Source organism: Taudactylus pleione, unplaced genomic scaffold, assembly GCF_031769625.1.
Source record: "Taudactylus pleione unplaced genomic scaffold, aTauple2 ptg001804l, whole genome shotgun sequence".
In the NCBI taxonomy this organism is placed as follows: Eukaryota; Metazoa; Chordata; class Amphibia; order Anura; family Myobatrachidae; genus Taudactylus; species Taudactylus pleione.
The window spans coordinates 539,985-561,220 of record NW_028286201.1 but is presented as its reverse complement, the minus strand read 5'-3'; the positions used below and the strand labels follow the sequence as shown (position 1 = coordinate 561,220).

At 43.3% G+C, this 21,236-nt stretch overlaps 1 protein-coding gene across 1 annotated transcript in view; it reads left to right on the top strand.

Moving 5' to 3' along the window:
• Positions 1-21,236, top strand: part of IARS2 (isoleucyl-tRNA synthetase 2, mitochondrial) — a gene marked incomplete at its 5' end in the record, with an annotated part of 211,516 nt that overhangs the window by 38,042 nt on the left and 152,238 nt on the right. Inside the window, one exon of the mRNA XM_088465027.1 lies at positions 19,913-20,082. Within this exon, the coding sequence (XP_088321153.1) occupies positions 19,913-20,082 (170 nt within the window). The remainder of the gene's footprint in view (positions 1-19,912; positions 20,083-21,236) is intronic.

Below are 21,236 nucleotides of genomic sequence, written 5' to 3'. Positions count from 1 at the left end.
TGACTTTATACACAATTTGAATTTTTCAAGCTGACAACTTAAAGTATAAAGATCTCATTAGTCGTCTAATTAGTCAGGTATATGAGCTGTCTGGAGGAGGAGAGTGGATCTAATTATACCCAAGACACTGCAAAAACTATAATCCATAATCTCATTATTTCCTGCATTGACTTTTGCAAGTCTCCCAAAAACAGGCTCTTGATACTACAATCCATAATGAATGCAGCTGCGAGGCTGATCTTCCTCACCAAACGGTCTTCATCTGCTGATCCCCTCTGTCAGTCCCTCCATTGGCTGCCGGTCTTCTAATGTATTCAATATAAACTACTTACACTCACATATAAAGCTATTAACCAAACCAAAATACATCTTGTGGCCGGAAGCCGACCACACGTGATTAAAATGCCTGCTAAGGCATTGAGGGGATTATCCCTCATGCCATTGCGCCATTTTTAAAAGGACAGTGTAAAAGCACACTGCACATGGTTTATAATAAACTGTATTAAAGTATATATGTATTGCTGCAATGCATTAGTGCATGAAGCAACGTATATTTAATAGGCTATGCACTATATGGTTTACATGTAAACTGGTTTTAAATGCACTTTTTGAATATGACATGACCTGCCTCTGTGTCTGCAGAAACTAGCAGGAGGTCTGATGGATAGGAAGACCTGTTGTGGTCAGTGACCTCTGGCTGGAAGGTCTCTGTGTGAAGGTGTCATATAGCCAAACACTACATGTACAGAACTTACTTTTGAAAAGACAATTTGTTTTTAAGGAGACCCTTTTGGATGCCACTTCTAAAAGCTGAATGTGTTAGGGTTGGAAATGCCAAAGTGATAAGGATGAATGTCATTTACTATTTCCTGTGACATGTTATACCAACATTATAGGAGACAGTATAATGTATGATAAATCAGTTTGTGTTGGTGGATTAGGAAGGAGGATATTGAGAGACTCCTTTGAAATGTAATATGTTGTTTAATTTATGTTTTGTGAGATAGAATGATTGGCTAGAAGGAACACAGGGTGGATTTTCCCCCTGTGATGTTGTGTGTAAGAATGACATAAAAAGAGGGACTGTGAGCCCAGTATGTGTACAACCCTGTAACTTCTATGAGGAGAAGAGCTGCTGATAAGATTCCTGTATGTGGTACATCTTTGGAAATCCTTTGTGGAGAATTGCTGTTTGATTCTGTGTGATATTCCCCTTCAGACGGAAGGTTGAGTCTTCTTTAAGACATTGAGCAAATAAAGACGTTTGCCATTACTTCAATTGACTCAATCCTGCGACCAACAGAATTGCGCCAAAACGTATTCCGTTCTCCTGCTGTTCTGGGTAAGAGCTCCGTGTCTCCAAGTTCAAGCCCTCTGCCAGCTACCGTGCAGACCTGGTCCATTGCGAGGGATCAGGGGGGAACAGCCGACATCAAACAGGAGGTGTGTCCGCAGTTAGTCGACGCATATGCAGCAGAAGCGGTTCCAGGTGCCGAGGCAGGAGCCTGATTGTACATAAAAAGCGGTTCCAAACACCGATGGTAGAGTTTGGTGGTGGCAGCATTGTTAAACACCCACAGCGCAGTGGGCGGAGTCGGTGACAGGCAGTCACTGACGGTGAGTGGGAGTCCAAAAGTGCTAACCCGTGACCAGGGACGGCCTAGGCGAAAAGCGTCCAGTCACACATCTCTTCACTTAGCTCAAACTAGCTTCCAACCCGACAAGATCTGTGTCTCTCATCCACACACATTACTTGTTCCCATGCACGGTTACAGGACTTTTTTTGGTCTGCACCCACCCTGTGGAATGCCTTACCACGCACAGGGCCGGCTCCAGGGGTCGGAGCACCCTGTGCCGGCTATTAACAGGACAATCTTGGTGGCGTGGCCTAATTACCATAGACCAAGCCCCCTATGTGACGTTTAGAGGCATGCCCACATGGCATACCTCCAAATAACGTCAGACTGGGGGTAGCCTCACTAGCTGAGCTTTCCCCATCCCTCTCCCATCACTGAATGGATGCCGCGCGCATGTGCGCAGCATCTATTCAGACAACGGGGTCGAACACCAGGTGGAACAGCGGGACACTACTGTCCCTCTGAAATCGGGATGTTGGTGAGGGGTGCACCCTCTATGGGTGGCACCCCTGTGCGACTGCACTGGTCGAACACCCCTAGAGCCGGCCCTGACCTTGCACAATAAGTCTTTCCTCTAGTCTCCAAACATTCAAGCGTTCCCTGAAAACTCACCTCTTTCAGACAAGCTTATCAGATTCCAGGACCGCCCACATATAACCTTCATAGGGAAGCTATCTAATTACATCCCCTCTTACAGTACTCACATAACCTCACATATTTTCTTTCTTCACTTTCACATCCTCCTAACCCTCTGCCAACATTCCTGTGTGACTGGATCATACAGCTCACCAAGAACATCTGCAATCGGGCTGGAGCAATTTGCGATTTGTAGCACGTATCAATGCCTATTTCCCTATAGATTGTAAGCTTGCGAGCAGGGCCCTCTTACCTTTATGTCTGTCAGTTATTACCTAGTTTGGTTCTATTAATGTTATTTCCATTTGTAAAGCGCAACGGAATATGCTGCTCTACGTAAAATCTTTTAAGAAAAATAAAGATAATAACCACGAACATAACAATCATGGATGCAAATGGTCAGTGAATCCTTTCTCCACACACAGAACATGTATTACTGTATGTATGTCTGTGTGTTATGTGTACGGTGACCTGTATTACTGTATGTATGCCTGTGTGTTATGTGTACGGTGACCTGTATTACTGTATGTATGTCTGTGTGTTATGTATACGGTGACCTGTATTACTGTATGTATGTGTGTGTTATGTATACGGTGACCTGTATTACTGTATGTATGTCTGTGTGTTATGTGTACGGTGACCTGTATTACTGTATGTATGTCTGTGTGTTATGTATACGGTGACCTGTATTACTGTATGTATGCCTGTGTGTTATGTATACGGTGACCTGTATTACTGTATGTATGTCTGTGTGTTATGTATACGGTGACCTGTATTACTGTATGTATGTCTGTGTGTTATGTATACGGTGACCTGTATTACTGTATGTATGTGTGTGTTATGTATACGGTGACCTGTATTACTGTGTGTATGTCTGTGTGTTATGTGTACGGTGACCTGTATTACTGTATGTATGTCTGTGTGTTATGTGTACGGTGACCTGTATTACTGTATGTATGTCTGTGTGTTATGTATACGGTGACCTGTATTACTGTATGTATGTCTGTGTGTTATGTATACGGTGACCTGTATTACTGTATGTATGTGTGTGTTATGTATACGGTGACCTGTATTACTGTGTGTATGTCTGTGTGTTATGTGTACGGTGACCTGTATTACTGTATGTATGTCTGTGTGTTATGTATACGGTGACCTGTATTACTGTATGTATGCCTGTGTGTTATGTGTACGGTGACCTGTATTACTGTATGTATGTCTGTGTGTTATGTGTACGGTGACCTGTATTACTGTATGTATGCCTGTGTGTTATGTATACGGTGACCTGTATTACTGTATGTATGCCTGTGTGTTATGTATACGGTGACCTGTATTACTGTATGTATGCCTGTGTGTTATGTATACGGTGACCTGTATTACTGTATGTATGTCTGTGTGTTATGTATACGGTGACCTGTATTACTGTATGTATGTCTGTGTGTTATGTATACGGTGACCTGTATTACTGTATGTATGTCTGTGTGTTATGTATACGGTGACCTGTATTACTGTATGTATGTCTGTGTTATGTATACGGTGACCTGTATTACTGTATGTATGTGTGTGTTATGTATACGGTGACCTGTATTACTGTATGTATGTGTGTGTTATGTATACGGTGACCTGTATTACTGTGTGTATGTCTGTGTGTTATGTGTACGGTGACCTGTATTACTGTATGTATGTCTGTGTGTTATGTATACGGTGACCTGTATTACTGTATGTATGTGTGTGTTATGTATACGGTGACCTGTATTACTGTGTGTATGTCTGTGTGTTATGTGTACGGTGACCTGTATTACTGTATGTATGTCTGTGTGTTATGTATACGGTGACATGTATTACTGTATGTATGCCTGTGTGTTATGTATACGGTGACCTGTATTACTGTATGTATGTCTGTGTGTTATGTGTACGGTGACCTGTATTACTGTATGTATGTCTGTGTGTTATGTATACGGTGACCTGTATTACTGTATGTATGTCTGTGTGTTATGTATACGGTGACCTGTATTACTGTGTGTATGCCTGTGTGTTATGTATACGGTGACCTGTATTACTGTGTGTATGCCTGTGTGTTATGTATACGGTGACCTGTATTACTGTATGTATGTCTGTGTGTTATGTGTACGGTGACCTGTATTACTGTATGTATGTCTGTGTGTTATGTGTACGGTGACCTGTATTACTGTATGTATGTCTGTGTGTTATGTATACGGTGACCTGTATTACTGTATGTATGTCTGTGTGTTATGTATACGGTGACCTGTATTACTGTATGTATGTCTGTGTGTTATGTATACGGTGACCTGTATTACTGTATGTATGTCTGTGTGTTATGTGTACGGTGACCTGTATTACTGTATGTATGTCTGTGTGTTATGTATACGGTGACCTGTATTACTGTATGTATGTCTGTGTGTTATGTGTACGGTGACCTGTATTACTGTATGTATGCCTGTGTGTTATGTGTACGGTGACCTGTATTACTGTATGTATGTCTGTGTGTTATGTATACGGTGACCTGTATTACTGTATGTATGTCTGTGTGTTATGTATACGGTGACCTGTATTACTGTATGTATGCCTGTGTGTTATGTATACGGTGACCTGTATTACTGTATGTATGTCTGTGTGTTATGTGTACGGTGACCTGTATTACTGTATGTATGTGTGTGTTATGTATACGGTGACCTGTATTACTGTATGTATGTCTGTGTGTTATGTATACGGTGACCTGTATTACTGTATGTATGCCTGTGTGTTATGTATACGGTGACCTGTATTACTGTGTGTATGTCTGTGTGTTATGTATACGGTGACCTGTATTACTGTATGTATGTCTGTGTGTTATGTATACGGTGACCTGTATTACTGTATGTATGTCTGTGTGTTATGTATACGGTGACCTGTATTACTGTATGTATGTCTGTGTGTTATGTATACGGTGACCTGTATTACTGTATGTATGTGTGTGTTATGTATACGGTGACCTGTATTACTGTGTGTATGCCTGTGTGTTATGTATACGGTGACCTGTATTACTGTATGTATGCCTGTGTGTTATGTATACGGTGACCTGTATTACTGTATGTATGTCTGTGTGTTATGTATACGGTGACCTGTATTACTGTATGTATGTCTGTGTGTTATGTATACGGTGACCTGTATTACTGTATGTATGTCTGTGTGTTATGTATACGGTGACCTGTATTACTGTATGTATGTGTGTGTTATGTTTACGGTGACCTGTATTACTGTATGTATGTCTGTGTGTTATGTATACGGTGACCTGTATTACTGTATGTATGCCTGTGTGTTATGTATACGGTGACCTGTATTACTGTATGTATGTCTGTGTGTTATGTATACGGTGACCTGTATTACTGTATGTATGTCTGTGTGTTATGTATATGGTGACCTGTATTACTGTATGTATGTGTGTGTTATGTATACGGTGACCTGTATTACTGTATGTATGTCTGTGTGTTATGTATACGGTGACCTGTATTACTGTATGTATGTCTGTGTGTTATGTATACGGTGACCTGTATTACTGTATGTATGTCTGTGTGTTATGTATACGGTGACCTGTATTACTGTATGTATGCCTGTGTGTTATGTATACGGTGACCTGTATTACTGTATGTATGCCTGTGTGTTATGTATACGGTGACCTGTATTACTGTATGTATGCCTGTGTGTTATGTATACGGTGACCTGTATTACTGTATGTATGCCTGTGTGTTATGTATACGGTGACCTGTATTACTGTATGTATGCCTGTGTGTTATGTATACGGTGACCTGTATTACTGTATGTATGTCTGTGTGTTATGTATACGGTGACCTGTATTACTGTATGTATGCCTGTGTGTTATGTATACGGTGACCTGTATTACTGTGTGTATGCCTGTGTGTTATGTATACGGTGACCTGTATTACTGTATGTATGTCTGTGTGTTATGTATACGGTGACCTGTATTACTGTATGTATGCCTGTGTGTTATGTATACGGTGACCTGTATTACTGTATGTATGCCTGTGTGTTATGTATACGGTGACCTGTATTACTGTATGTATGCCTGTGTGTTATGTGTACGGTGACCTGTATTACTGTATGTATGCCTGTGTGTTATGTATACGGTGACCTGTATTACTGTATGTATGTCTGTGTGTTATGTGTACGGTGACCTGTATTACTGTATGTATGTCTGTGTGTTATGTGTACGGTGACCTGTATTACTGTATGTATGTCTGTGTGTTATGTATACGGTGACCTGTATTACTGTATGTATGTCTGTGTGTTATGTATACGGTGACCTGTATTACTGTATGTATGTGTGTGTGTTATGTATACGGTGACCTGTATTACTGTATGTATGCCTGTGTGTTATGTATACGGTGACCTGTATTACTGTATGTATGTGTGTGTGTTATGTATACGGTGACCTGTATTACTGTATGTATGTCTGTGTGTTATGTGTACGGTGACCTGTATTACTGTATGTATGTCTGTGTGTTATGTGTACGGTGACCTGTATTACTGTATGTATGTGTGTGTGTTATGTATACGGTGACCTGTATTACTGTATGTATGTCTGTGTGTTATGTGTACGGTGACCTGTATTACTGTATGTATGTCTGTGTGTTATGTATACGGTGACCTGTATTACTGTATGTATGTCTGTGTGTTATGTATACGGTGACCTGTATTACTGTATGTATGTCTGTGTGTTATGTATACGGTGACCTGTATTACTGTATGTATGTGTGTGTTATGTATACGGTGACCTGTATTACTGTATGTATGTCTGTGTGTTATGTGTACGGTGACCTGTATTACTGTATGTATGTCTGTGTGTTATGTATACGGTGACCTGTATTACTGTATGTATGTCTGTGTGTTATGTGTACGGTGACCTGTATTACTGTATGTATGCCTGTGTGTTATGTGTACGGTGACCTGTATTACTGTATGTATGCCTGTGTGTTATGTGTATGGTGACCTGTATTACTGTATGTATGTCTGTGTTATGTATACGGTGACCTGTATTACTGTATGTATGCCTGTGTGTTATGTGTACGGTGACCTGTATTACTGTATGTATGCCTGTGTGTTATGTGTACGGTGACCTGTATTACTGTATGTATGTCTGTGTTATGTATACGGTGACCTGTATTACTGTATGTATGCCTGTGTGTTATGTATACGGTGACCTGTATTACTGTATGTATGCCTGTGTGTTATGTGTACGGTGACCTGTATTACTGTATGTATGTCTGTGTGTTATGTATACGGTGACCTGTATTACTGTATGTATGTCTGTGTGTTATGTATACGGTGACCTGTATTACTGTATGTATGTCTGTGTTATGTATACGGTGACCTGTATTACTGTATGTATGTCTGTGTGTTATGTATACGGTGACCTGTATTACTGTATGTATGTCTGTGTGTTATGTGTACGGTGACCTGTATTACTGTATGTATGTCTGTGTGTTATGTGTACGGTGACCTGTATTACTGTATGTATGCCTGTGTGTTATGTATACGGTGACCTGTATTACTGTATGTATGTCTGTGTGTTATGTATACGGTGACCTGTATTACTGTATGTATGCCTGTGTGTTATGTGTACGGTGACCTGTATTACTGTATGTATGTCTGTGTGTTATGTATACGGTGACCTGTATTACTGTATGTATGCCTGTGTGTTATGTATACGGTGACCTGTATTACTGTATGTATGTCTGTGTGTTATGTATACGGTGACCTGTATTACTGTGTGTATGTCTGTGTGTTATGTGTACGGTGACCTGTATTACTGTGTGTATGTCTGTGTGTTATGTATACGGTGACCTGTATTACTGTATGTATATCTGTGTGTTATGTATACGGTGACCTGTATTACTGTATGTATGTCTGTGTGTTATGTATACGGTGACCTGTATTACTGTATGTATGTCTGTGTGTTATGTATACGGTGACCTGTATTACTGTATGTATGTCTGTGTTATGTGTACGGTGACCTGTATTACTGTGTGTATGCCTGTGTGTTATGTGTACGGTGACCTGTATTACTGTATGTATGTCTGTGTGTTATGTATACGGTGACCTGTATTACTGTATGTATGTCTGTGTGTTATGTGTACGGTGACCTGTATTACTGTATGTATGCCTGTGTGTTATGTATACGGTGACCTGTATTACTGTATGTATGTCTGTGTGTTATGTGTACGGTGACCTGTATTACTGTATGTATGTCTGTGTGTTATGTGTACGGTGACCTGTATTACTGTATGTATGTCTGTGTTATGTGTACGGTGACCTGTATTACTGTATGTATGTCTGTGTGTTATGTATACGGTGACCTGTATTACTGTATGTATGCCTGTGTGTTATGTATACGGTGACCTGTATTACTGTATGTATGCCTGTGTGTTATGTATACGGTGACCTGTATTACTGTATGTATGTCTGTGTTATGTGTACGGTGACCTGTATTACTGTATGTATGTCTGTGTGTTATGTATACGGTGACCTGTATTACTGTATGTATGCCTGTGTGTTATGTATACGGTGACCTGTATTACTGTATGTATGTGTGTGTGTTATGTATACGGTGACCTGTATTACTGTATGTATGTCTGTGTGTTATGTGTACGGTGACCTGTATTACTGTATGTATGTGTGTGTTATGTATACGGTGACCTGTATTACTGTATGTATGTCTGTGTGTTATGTATACGGTGACCTGTATTACTGTATGTATGTCTGTGTGTTATGTATACGGTGACCTGTATTACTGTATGTATGTCTGTGTGTTATGTATACGGTGACCTGTATTACTGTATGTATGCCTGTGTGTTATGTGTACGGTGACCTGTATTACTGTATGTATGTCTGTGTGTTATGTATACGGTGACCTGTATTACTGTATGTTTCTACTTCTGGGTCCATAGGGTTTCCACAGGATACCTTGGGGCAGAGCTGTAGCTAGACTTCTTGGTGCCCTGTGCCAGAAAGAGCATTGGCGCCCCCCTCATTTTTCAAAGGGACATAATGCACCCAAAAAAGGGCCATGGCTTCATTTGGAAGGGCCAGGGAAAAAATAGGGGAGGCCATGCCCAAACAGAGCCCCCTGACCTGTGGTGCCCTGTGCGATGGCACTGGCCGCACTACCCTAGCTATGGCCCTGCCTTGGGGTACAGGCGATGACGTCAGACATCGGGCACCACAGAGTTAAATTTTCAGCCTCCCAGGATGCACTGGGGTCCCTCACCTATACCCCGAGCCAAAGGTAATCCAGTTTCGTAGGTGCCCGGCTCGGAGTCGGATCACCTTTAACAGAGGGGGGCTGTGATGGCCCCTGACGTTTTCTTCAAAGCAGCTGTGGCTGCACATTTGAGTTGTACAGCATGGACAGTACTGACATCCATGCTGTCACTCCTACACCCCGCCAGACCACAACGCCGATACTGATTCCTGGGATGCTGGTAGGTATCTGGGGGTCACAGCTAGCGGTGACCCCGGATTACCTTGACTGTGGCCGGATTCAAGGGGAGCAGGTTAGCGGCGGGGTCCCTCGTAGGGTACCCGCCGATAAGTCTTTTTAAGCTCCAGGCAGGGGGCTCCTTAGAGACGGGCTGCGCGTTGAGCCAGGTATTAACCTACGCTTCCACTAGACCACCAGGGACAGCGGGCCGCTTCTGTGCGGTAAAGCTCCAGCAGGCCAGGGGAGCGCGCCTTCCCTGTCTAATAGCCGGCGCCTCCCCCACTGCACAGCGCCTTTCCACAGCGGTCTAGTGGGCTGTGTCAGCGCTCATCCCCTGGGCCCGCCTCCTCTCTGCTACTCGGTGGCCATTTTATACAAGTGTGCAAACGCTGCTGGGAGCTGGAAGTTGGCATCGCGGTCCGGGTCCCCCGCATACCTCTCCTCCGTTGTAAGGTCAGAGTATGGTGCACTGTTTCCTACCAGGCTCTGTGTCTGTGTAGTTGAGCTCAGCGCTGATAGTGCAGGGATTTATTTCTGCATTGTATGTGACTTACTGCTAGCGCTCCTGTCTGTACTTTCACTTCTGACTGTCAGACATTTTCCTATCCCTGTTCTTCCTCTGCTAAAGCCCTTGCGGTGCGGTGTTGCAGGGTGTTTATTACCTCACAGTAAAAAAAGTATTGTTTTTCAGTGTGGAGAGTCACATACACTCCGTTACACTCATCATGTCTGAGAGTGACTTTCCTCTCCAGCTAAAGTGTACCAAATGTAATGTACCATTTGCGGATGGAGATGGGAATGCTGAGGGATTGTGTAGGGCATGTTTTGTGTTATCACGCCCTATCTCAGTAACTATGCTTGTGCAGGAACCGTCCTGAGCTTGTTTTGCTAAGGCACTTACAATCCTTGTGAGCCAGTTAGCACCTCCCTCTGCGTTCCCCCAGATGGGGTTATCGCAGCAGTCTGTGGGTTCATCACCCATTCAGGGGTTCGCACGGCATTTAATGATACCCCAGTGTCTCCAGCTGTCACCCCCCCCAGGTCTCTCAGGAGCCTGCATGGGTTAACTCATTGTCCAATATGGTACAGCGCTTGACGGACGTATTGCAAGGGGAATCCTCCTTACGGCCACCTCAGCGGTCGTTAGTGTCTCAGATGCCTCAGTTTGATGAGGATCATGTGTCGTCTGATAACGGTGAGATTTTTTACTATTAGGACCAAGAGCCCCTTCGTACTAAGGAGGTGGAGTCCACGTCTAAAGTCTATATACCCGGTCTTATACGGGCAGTCCGTACGGCCTTAGTTATTGAGGATGATGATCCCCCAGTGGCTAAATACAAATACGCCTTCTTTAAGGATATTAAGGGTGATGCCACTGTATTTCCTCTATCTGGTCAGTTAGTTGATCATTTAGAGGAGGCGTGGAATAATCCGGGTAAGCGGTACCAGCCTCAAAAACGTTTGGCTGTTGCATACCCCTTTGCGGACAATTATTTTTCAAAGTGGGAAACACCTCCACAAGTGGATTCTCATGTCACACGCCTAGTGAGGAGTGCTACATTACCTATGCCCTCCATGTCCTCCTTAAAGGATGCTACGGATTGTAAGGTGGAAATATGCCTGAAATCCATTTATTCCCTTGCTGGGGGGCGTCAAGGACGGCTATGGCCATTTGCTGGGTGGCCAGAGCCATGGAGCGTTGGACTGATAGCTTGGAGGCGTCTCTGGACACTGACTCGTCGCCTGAGCAGGCGGAGTTAGTGGGTAATCTCAGATATTCAGCCACGTATATTAATGAGGCAGCCTTGGATATAGGTCTCCTCGCGTCCAGAATCTCCTCGGCTGCAGTGGCGGCTCGCCGCACCCTATGGTTTCTCTCTTGGAAAGCAGACACTGATTCCAAAAAGAGATTGGGATGCTGGCCTTTTAATGGTCAAGTCCTTTTTGGCCCTGAACTGGACAGAATTGTGGCCACTCTGGCAGCATCTAAGTCTGCGTGTCTGCCATCTGCTTCTGTCCCATCAGGGTCGGGTTCTTCGGCCTTAGAGGGCCCAGGGTAAGTCCAAGGTACAGTCCTTTCCGAGACAGGTAGGGGCCAAGAAATCTGCAAAGCCAAAGAAGCAGGCTTGGAGTACTAGACGTCCTCCTCCAAAGTCGGACGAAATGCCTTCAGCCTGACGGAAAGGGCCTCTCTTTGGGGGACCCCAAAGTGGGAGTCTGACTTCTTCAGTTCACACAGTGCTGGTGTCTGACCACCACAGACACTTGGGTAAGAGAAGTAGTCTCTAGGGTACGCCCTCTCCTTCCGGAGGAGGCCTCCCAGTCGGTACCACGGGTCTTCAGTCCAATCAGGACAAGGCCCTGGAATTCTGGAAGGTGTTACACTCTATGCTCCAGGCTGGAGTCGTAGTGCTGGTTCCATTGTCTCAGAGGGGATTGGGGTATTACTCCAATCTTTTTCTGGTACAGAAGCCCAATGGGTCCTACCGGCCCATCCTCATCCTCAAATCCCTCAACAAATCCTTGAGAGTTCCTCGGTTCAGGATGGAGACCCTGCGTACCATCATTTTGGCGATGGAGCCTGGGGATTTCATGCTGTTGCTAGATATTCAGGATACCTTACCTGCATATCCCTATTGTCTCTGCGCACCAAAATTTCCTCAGGTTTGCAGTGGTCGACAAACACTTCCAATTTCAGACTCTGCCCTTTGGTCTGTCCACAGCTCCTCGAGTGTTTACCAAAGTTATGGCAGCTCACATGCGGATGCAGGGGGTTCGATTGTTACCCTATCTGGACGACCTCCTGTTGCTGGCAGAATCTCCAGAGAAACTATAGTGCCATCTGCAACTGACAGTCTCTGTGTTAGACTCACGGCTGGCTGATGAACTGGAAGAAGTCCTCCCTGGTTCCATCACAGAGGATGCTCCATCTCGGAGCCCTGTTGGACTCCCAACATCAGAGGATCTTTGTGACAGGAAAAGATTTCTGCGTTACAGGCAAAAGTACGCATTTGCCTGCAGAGTCCCCGGGTGTCTATTCACTCGGCGATGAGGTTACTGGGTTCCATGGTGTCGATATTCGACATAGTGGAGTACACCCAGTTCCACTCCAGACCTCTTCAGAAGTTGATCCTCTCCAGATGGAATAGATTGCCCCATGGGATAAAGACACAGACAATGGTGCTTTCCCCGGAGGTACGTCTGTCTCTGGCCTGGGGGCTGCAGACTGCTCAGCTGAAAAGGGGGCGCCCATTTTGGATTGCAGACTGAGTCCTTCTGACAACGGACGGCAGTCTGCGAGGATGGGGAGCAGTGACGGGTCCACACTTCTTCCAGGGAAGGTGGACACCAGCAGAATCTGCTCTTCCGATAAACATCTTGGAACTTCGGGCATTATTCAAAGCTCTCCAGCAAGCAAGACATGTAGTGCATGGAAAACCCGTTCAGGTACAGTCAGACAATGCCACCACGGTGGCTTACATAAACCGTCAAGGAGGGACCCGCAGTCAGGCGGCTCTGACAGAGGTGTCCCGCCTTCTCGCTTGGGCGGAAGGCAATCTCCCTGCCATATCAGCAATGTTCATACCAGGAGTCCTCCACTGGGAAGCAGACTTTCTCAGCCATCAAGACCTGCATCCAGGACAGTAGTCTCTTCACCAGGAGGTGTTTCAGCTACTGGTGAACAAGTGGGGACTTCCAGAGATAGACCTCATGGCCTCCCGACACAACAACAAACTGTCTGTGTACAGGTCAACAACAAGAGACGCAAAGGCACTTCTAGTGGATGCCCTGTCCGTCAGGTGGACCTTCCATTTTGCGTACCTCTTCCCTCCGTTTTCCTCAAGCGGCACACTCCTGCTGATAGCTCCAGCGTGGCCCAGACGTCACTGGTACTCAGATCTTCAAAGTCTCTCAGTAGACACTCCGATGCTGTTGCCTCAACGTCCGCACTTGTTGTCTCAAAGTCCTTGCCATCACCCGGACCTGGGTCATCTGTCTTTGATGGCGTGGCTGTTGAGACTGCCTTCTTAAGGTCCAGGGGTTTTTCCAGCTCTGTAGTTAACACCATGCTCAGAGCTCGGGAGCTGGCTTCGGCACGAATTTACCACCGAGTGTGGCATACTTTCTTTGAATGATGTCGTCCTAGAGGCTATGATCCTCAGGTCTTCTGAATATTCAGGGTGTTGGCTTTCCTACAGGCGGGCTTAGATCATGGTCTTCGCCTTGCTTCCCTGAAGGTGCAGGTTTCTGCCCTGTCTGTATGGTTTCAGCTTCGGATTGCTACACTTCCTGATGTCTGCACCTTTATGCAAGGTGTACTACGTATTCAGCCTCCCTTTGTTCCACCAGTGGCTCCTTGGGATTTGGCTGTGGTCCTGAGGGCTCTTCAAGAACCCCTATTTGAACCACTGGGCCCAGTGGATTTAAAATGGCTAACAGTTAAGACTGTGTTTCTTCTGGCCATTGCCTCGGCCAGAAGGGTGTCAGATTTGGGGGCTTTGTCATGTCGTCCTCCCTTTCTGAATTTTCATAATGATAGAGCGGTGCTTCGCACTCGCCCGTATTTTTTACCTAAGGTGGTATCTAGTTTCCACATCAATGAGGTAATCATTGTACCGGCCTTTAATTCCCCAGACCTTTCTGCTGGTGAGGCCTCCTTGGATATGGTACTGGCTTTAAGGATTTATGTTGACTGTACCAGTTCATTTAGGAAATCGGACTCGCCGTTTGTCCTCTATGGTTTCCATAATAAGGGTTGGCCTGCCACTAAGCAAGCTTTGGCAGGATGGATTCGCATGGCTTGACAAAAAGGGTCCATAGAGGGTCCCCAGGGTTGACCTTGGGGTATAGCTGGATCTGGATCCACGGGCACCACGCAGTTAAAGCTTTAGCTCCCAGGATGCACTGGGTCCATCCTCCTCTATACCCTGCCCCCGAACCACAGACACCTCAGTTTTAGTTGGTGCCCGGCCGGAGTTGGGTCACCGTTAGCACAGGGGGGCTGATTAGCAGCCCCTAAGCTTCATTTTATTTTATGAGTTTTAAAATTTTATTTTATTTCCACTACTCTTCAGAGCGGCAGCATCGAACTGTCCTTTGGACGCCCAAGCTGCCGCTCCTACACCCCGCCGGCGCTGCAACGCCAGTACAGATCTGGGGATCACAGCGGGACCCCAGAGTCTGTACTAGCCGGAACAAAAGGAAAAGGGAAGAGGTCCTAGGACCAAATCCAAGACTCTATAACGGCGCACTCTTAATAGCTAGTAGGTGTGTAATGGTTACTAAAATATAACTTTTTCTAAATTCAAGCTAAAACAGACTAACATAACATACAAACATAGAAAATAATAAGGAAAAGGTTCAAAGTGCTGAGAATGAGAATAATCCCATAAAGGTGAAATATACTAAAGACAATACAGCATAAATACAAAACAATTATACCCAATACTAACCAGTATTGGTATATCACAAACAAAATGTAAAAATACACTCAGGTCATAGGCTTGTCAGGGGTAAATATATAAGCATATATAGAATGAGAAAACAACAATGTAAATATCACAAACTGAAAATACGATCAAATTTCTCCAGTTGAAATAACAAAACAAATAGGTCCTGTAAATGGACCAATCAATTATAGAAGGTAACCGTATAGTACAGAAAGAAGATATAGTGAGGGATGTTAAGAGTCCTGATTCATTACAGAGTTCTGCTGCTTGCCATCATGCTATCACAGAGAATGGGAAGTGAGAGACCCGCATGTCACAGTAACCCCTCGAAGATAAAGCAAGAACACGTCCCTGTAGCAGGCATTCATTAAATCTCCTCCTTTGTCATACTATAATAGCATTGGACAAAAAGGAGGGGGAAAATTACTGGGCTGCAGGCGGGAGGTGAAAGAATGTATAGTTACAGTGTACCAATGGTCAATATTTGATTATATGAGTCCATGCATAATAATATAGATACCATATAGTACAGAAAAATAGAAATATGAGGTATAAGAAACCTTATCCATCAGCGAGTTCTGCTGCTTCCCATCTTGCGAAAAGCAGAGGCTGGGGAGTGAGAGACCCGTGTTTCACAGTAGCCCCAGAGAAAAATAAGACCGTATCTAACCCCTTAAACAGGCATTAATTTCTACCCCTTTATTGTCTTACTATATTAGTATTGGACAATAAGGAAGGGGGAAGTTACTAGGCTGTAGGCAAGGAAAGATAGGAAAAGAGCTTAGTTTACCAGTATCGATATCAAAGTATAATCACCTAGGATGATTATCTCTATTGAATATATAGTGATAGAGAATCAAATGGGGTTGGGTGATGGGTAGTTAATCCTCTAAATTGGGGAGATAAGGTTATCAGTTTATCAATAACATATTACATCTCATTCTCTCAGCGTGTAGCGACTTTATTGAGAGATGCCCAGTTACAAGTTGAAGGTATCTACCTAGAAACACATAATTAGCAGCAGAAAAATGCTCATATAAATGTCATATAATTCCGTTACATTTACTTAGAAAAAGGAAAAAACGGGGAAATCTTAAGATTGTAATCTATGAACTCACATATGTCAAAAAAGGTACTGCTAGGTTATAAAACAAATATGTGAAAACAGCAGACTTTACTATTCAGCCGAATGCAATAACCTGCATGTAATCAGGATTGGGCACCTGAGACTTGTACTTAAATAAGAATCACTAACAAACATATGATGGCTATGTACAATACCGCAAAATAAATGTACAAGGGCTACAGATAGAATGTCAGTGTCGTAGATGCTGTATAAGGGAGAAACTCCAAACTATAAAATGATAGAAAATAGAATCCCCAATATGACCTGAGTGTAGGGGTGTCCTACATCGTGCACATGCAGGGCACCCTGGAGACCGACGCGCGTTTCGCCAGCGAGGCTTGATCACGGAAGAATCAGCTACAAATTAGCTACAGGCTCCCACAGGTTATCTAGGGTCAGAGACCCAATCAGGAGACTGGGAGGAGTGATTGACATCTATAACAGCCAATCATCAATGAGCTCAGTCTCAAATAGACTGGCCCAATCAAATAGCAGGGGCGGAGTCAAAGCGGAGGCTCGTGTGATCACGTCAGCAGCTTGTCCTGAGCTGCTATCCCTGCATGTATGCAGTAAAATGTAAATAGCAAACACCAGCTAGTTAAGCTGTGTTAAATGATTACATGAATGGAATGTGCAAAGAATATACACATATCTTCTAGACTGAATCGTTTAGGAAGGTATACCAAGTGGGTAGCAGGGGGAGGAAGAAAAAGACAAAAGAGAACAGACAAAAATAAATCTATATATATATATATATATATATACATATATATATATATATATATATATATATATATATATAAAAGCAGATGGAGAAATGCAGAGCAAAAAGGGGGGTAATAGTAGAAAGGAATAAAGCTACATTATTAGGTTGCCTACATCAGTATTATCCTGTAAGGATTTATTGATTGTAAATTGTACAGAAAAATTCCAAACATAATGTGATACTACAGGGAATTAAATCTACCTGATTGAAAAAAAAAGATATATTTTAAATGTATTTATATATAGGATAAAAGGCTGAAAGGATTAAACAATATATCCTAACTATGAAGTGTGATATTATAAATTAAAATAAAGTGAATCTAGTGTCTACACCGAAAACTAAAATAAATATTTCATATATCTCAATAAGAAGATAATATTGATTTATTCTCAATTAGTGAAAAAAACCATGTACAGAATATAAGTGAAAATTGAGATGTATAATAGTGACAGAATACAAAGTGGACATTATAACATGAGTGTAAGAAGAATAGAGTGGAAGTAATCTGTGTGAAAAATACATAACTAAAATATAAATAATCTAATATGGAATTGTATATAGATTATAGGAAATTTGGTGATAAGCATCAATTAAGGGATAATACGTGAAGTAATAAGGAATCATCATAAATTTACTACCGGGTCAAAATGGACTGTAGCTGTTATAGTCATTGAGGCCACGCGGACTCATGGTCCCCTTTCTTCAATAGAGTGTTAGTTAAATCACCTCCTCGGATACCCATATGGATTCTGTCCAGACCAAACACTTTCAGGTTCCTGGACTCCCCATCATGTTTGAGATAAAAATGTCGAGCTACTGACGAGATTTTCTTCATTTTCAACAAATCCGTTTTGGCGTTTCTGATATTACCGATATGTTCCAAGACACGTACTTTAAGACTCCTTGTGGTCATCCCCACGTATTTTAGGCCACATTCACAGAATAGACAATAAATAACTCCAATAGCCTTGCAGTTCATGAATCTGCATAACTGTAAAGTGTTGCCATATTTGTCTATAACTTTGTTGGTTTTAAAGATGTGAGTGCAGACCTTGCATTCCCCACAAGGGTAAGTACCCGTGAGCTTGGGGATTTTCCTTTTGGAGTTCTCAAAATGGCTGTGCACCAAATGGTCTCTAAGATTCTTGGCACGTCTCCAACTCATAGAAACAGATGAACCTAGATGTTTTGCCAAATCTGGATCAGAGAGGAGAATAGGCCAATGTTTTTGTATGATGTTTTTAATGTCGCGCCATTCTTTGCAGTAATCTCCTATAAATCTAACGTTTTCAGTTTTCTCTGAAATTTTCCTAGGAGGAAATATAACGTTGTCCCTATTGGTTTGATTTGCAAAAAATCTTGCTTTTTTAATCATACGGTGGCTATATCCTCTTTTAAGTAGTCTTGTAGTCATTTCTTTACTCTGTTTAAGAAAGATGGAGTTACTGGAACAGTTACGCCTAAGTCGTAAAAATTCCCCTTTCAGGAGATTAGTTATTGTGGGAGGAAAGTGGCATCTCGTTCGATGTAATGTGCTATTGGTAGCCGTTTTTTTCCTATAGAGATCTGTAGTAATCTCACCAGTGATGTTTTTATTTATTCTCAGATCGAGGAAAGTGATAGTATCATTATTTATTTCCCAAGTAAATTTTAGATTTAGTTGGTTATCAGTGAGGGAATGTATGAAATCTAAGAAGTCTTGTCTATTACCTTTCCAAATTACAAGAATATCGTCAATGTAACGCAGCCACTGTACAATATGCTGCGTGTGTACATCATTGGCTTCAGCAAAAACTACTTCCCTTTCCCACCAACCTAAAAATAGGTTGGCATAAGTCAGAGCACATGTTGAGCCCATCGCTGTGCCCCTTGTCTGTAGATAGAACTTATTCTGGAAAATGAAGTAGTTTCTATGTAACACAAAGTACAGAAGGTCAGTTAGAAAATTAGAAAATTCTCCATCTCCTCTCATAGTCAAAAAGTATCGAACTGCCTGTATCCCATCTTGATGTTGTATGGAGGTATACAGGGATTCAACATCTATCGATATCAAAAGGTGATGTTGCTCCATCCTAATATCATTTAGCTTCTGAAGAACATCTGTCGTATCCCTCAGATATGAGGGTAACGTCAGTACAAATTCTCTTAAGTGTATATCAATAAATTGACTTGCCTGTTCTGTAAGGCCTTTGATCCCTGCCACAATAGGTCTACCAGGAGGATTCTTGTTGTCTTTATGTACTTTGGGAAGTACATAAAATGTAGGAACCTTTGGATTTTGTACTCTTAAAAATTCAAGTTCTTGTTTAGTAATGGCTCCTGCTCACCTGTACACCATCCGTGCTGTGCTCTCTGTAAATAAACCCCTTACAGTGGCTCATAGTGATTTATTTGCATGCTTTTTATTCCCTATATCGGTTTTATAGTGAGCGAATGGATGCAATTTACCAAACCCATTCATTCTAACTTTCATTTAGGAGAAAACGCAATTGATTTTCACGGGAAGCCGGTGATGGGACAGCATAATGAGTGAATGCAGTGGCTCGCTATACACGTGTGTCTGACTTTCATGTGGTGTGAGCGCTGTGCATGTGTTTCTGAGCACCCACCACCCTGGTGAGCAGATGGTCTCTCCGGGGTGTGCACCTTGCCATGCCCTAGGTGGAGAAGCTAGTGAGTATCTGTAGATAAAGATGTCGTTACCAGGCTTTTTGTGGCCTTCCTGACTGCAAATAATATAGTTACCAATGCATAAGCCGACCGTCACTCTTGGTCTTTGAACCTGTCTTTCTCGCTCCGCAGGAGGAGATCTGGAAAGTGGAGTCTGTGGTCACCCCACAATACCAGGTCGCTCCTCAGCTCTCCTGGCTGCCAATCATGTAACTGTGGGAAAAGGCACAGGCCTTGTACACACTGCGCCTGCCCATGGCATTGAAGATTACAGTGTGGCTTCCCATCACAAGCTGCCAATGGTAAGTAGATGTGAACTGACCTAGTGCGTGTAGATTAGCCTCTCGTCTTATATTACTTTATTAAGTGTGTGCTCTGCCAATTGTGCATATTAAATTAGGGAAGAGGAACTGGATTTTTAGGTCTCACTTTAAATGTATTTCTCAGAGTCCATTTGGGGACTCTACTATTGGGGGGTTGTGTGGCTGGTGTAGCAGCTCCTCCCCAACCTCCCTCCGCTTCATATAGGATGGAAATGAGAATACTGAAAACAAAAACATTAACAAGAAATAAGTTCAAAATGGGCGTAAGAGAGGAGGGCAGTGCACCCAGATGGGCTTAATGGGGTGTACCATAGTGTCACTGATCTGTGGGAAACTGATCCAAAGTGGGCTGAAGAAAAGAAGATGAGTGAAAGCAAAGCACTCACACCAAATCCATCTCTATGGTAGCTACATGGCAACACTGTACCACCTCCTCTGAAGACTGTACCACCTCTTCTGAAGAACCCTTCCATCTCCAAATTCTGCCTTCTACAGCAATGCTGTCAAAACCTTCTGACCCAGGTCCTGATGCAGAGAAAGGGCCTGAAACAGCAGCTCTTCCTGGGTGGGAAGACCCCTCCAGGGTCCCGCTGTCATACTTAGCACACCTGTGTAACAATCCGGGGTGACCAGGATCCATGAACCCCTTCCTTTTCTGCTTCCCTGAGGACAGGAGTAAACCTACCGATGGAACGACCCTATTTCCCAGAGAGTGAGTTGCCAACTATTTGTACTTGGCAAATATCACCTGAATTCAGCATATTGCCCAAATTAGAATTGGGAAAATCTGTTGAATAATAAGTCTTACGCAGAGGATAACAGAAGGACTGTGGGCGCCCAGCACGCTGCCTACCCAGCCCTGAAGGGTTCTGATCTTGTCTTCCCCAGTAAAGCGCTACGCATTACCGTCCTCCGGTAAGAAGATCCTGAATCTGAGGATACGGTAACGTCCGTCTCAAATCAGCTTCAACTTGGACGTGTTCACTTGAATTTCTGAGGCTGAAGATGGACTAAACCATCAGGTCTCTGAATGTGACCAGCTCTTTCCCTGCACTTTTAATTGACCAGCTCCTGCGGCCTCATGACATCCCCATGGTAGCAGTGTCCCCCCTTATTGTATGAGGGAGAAACAT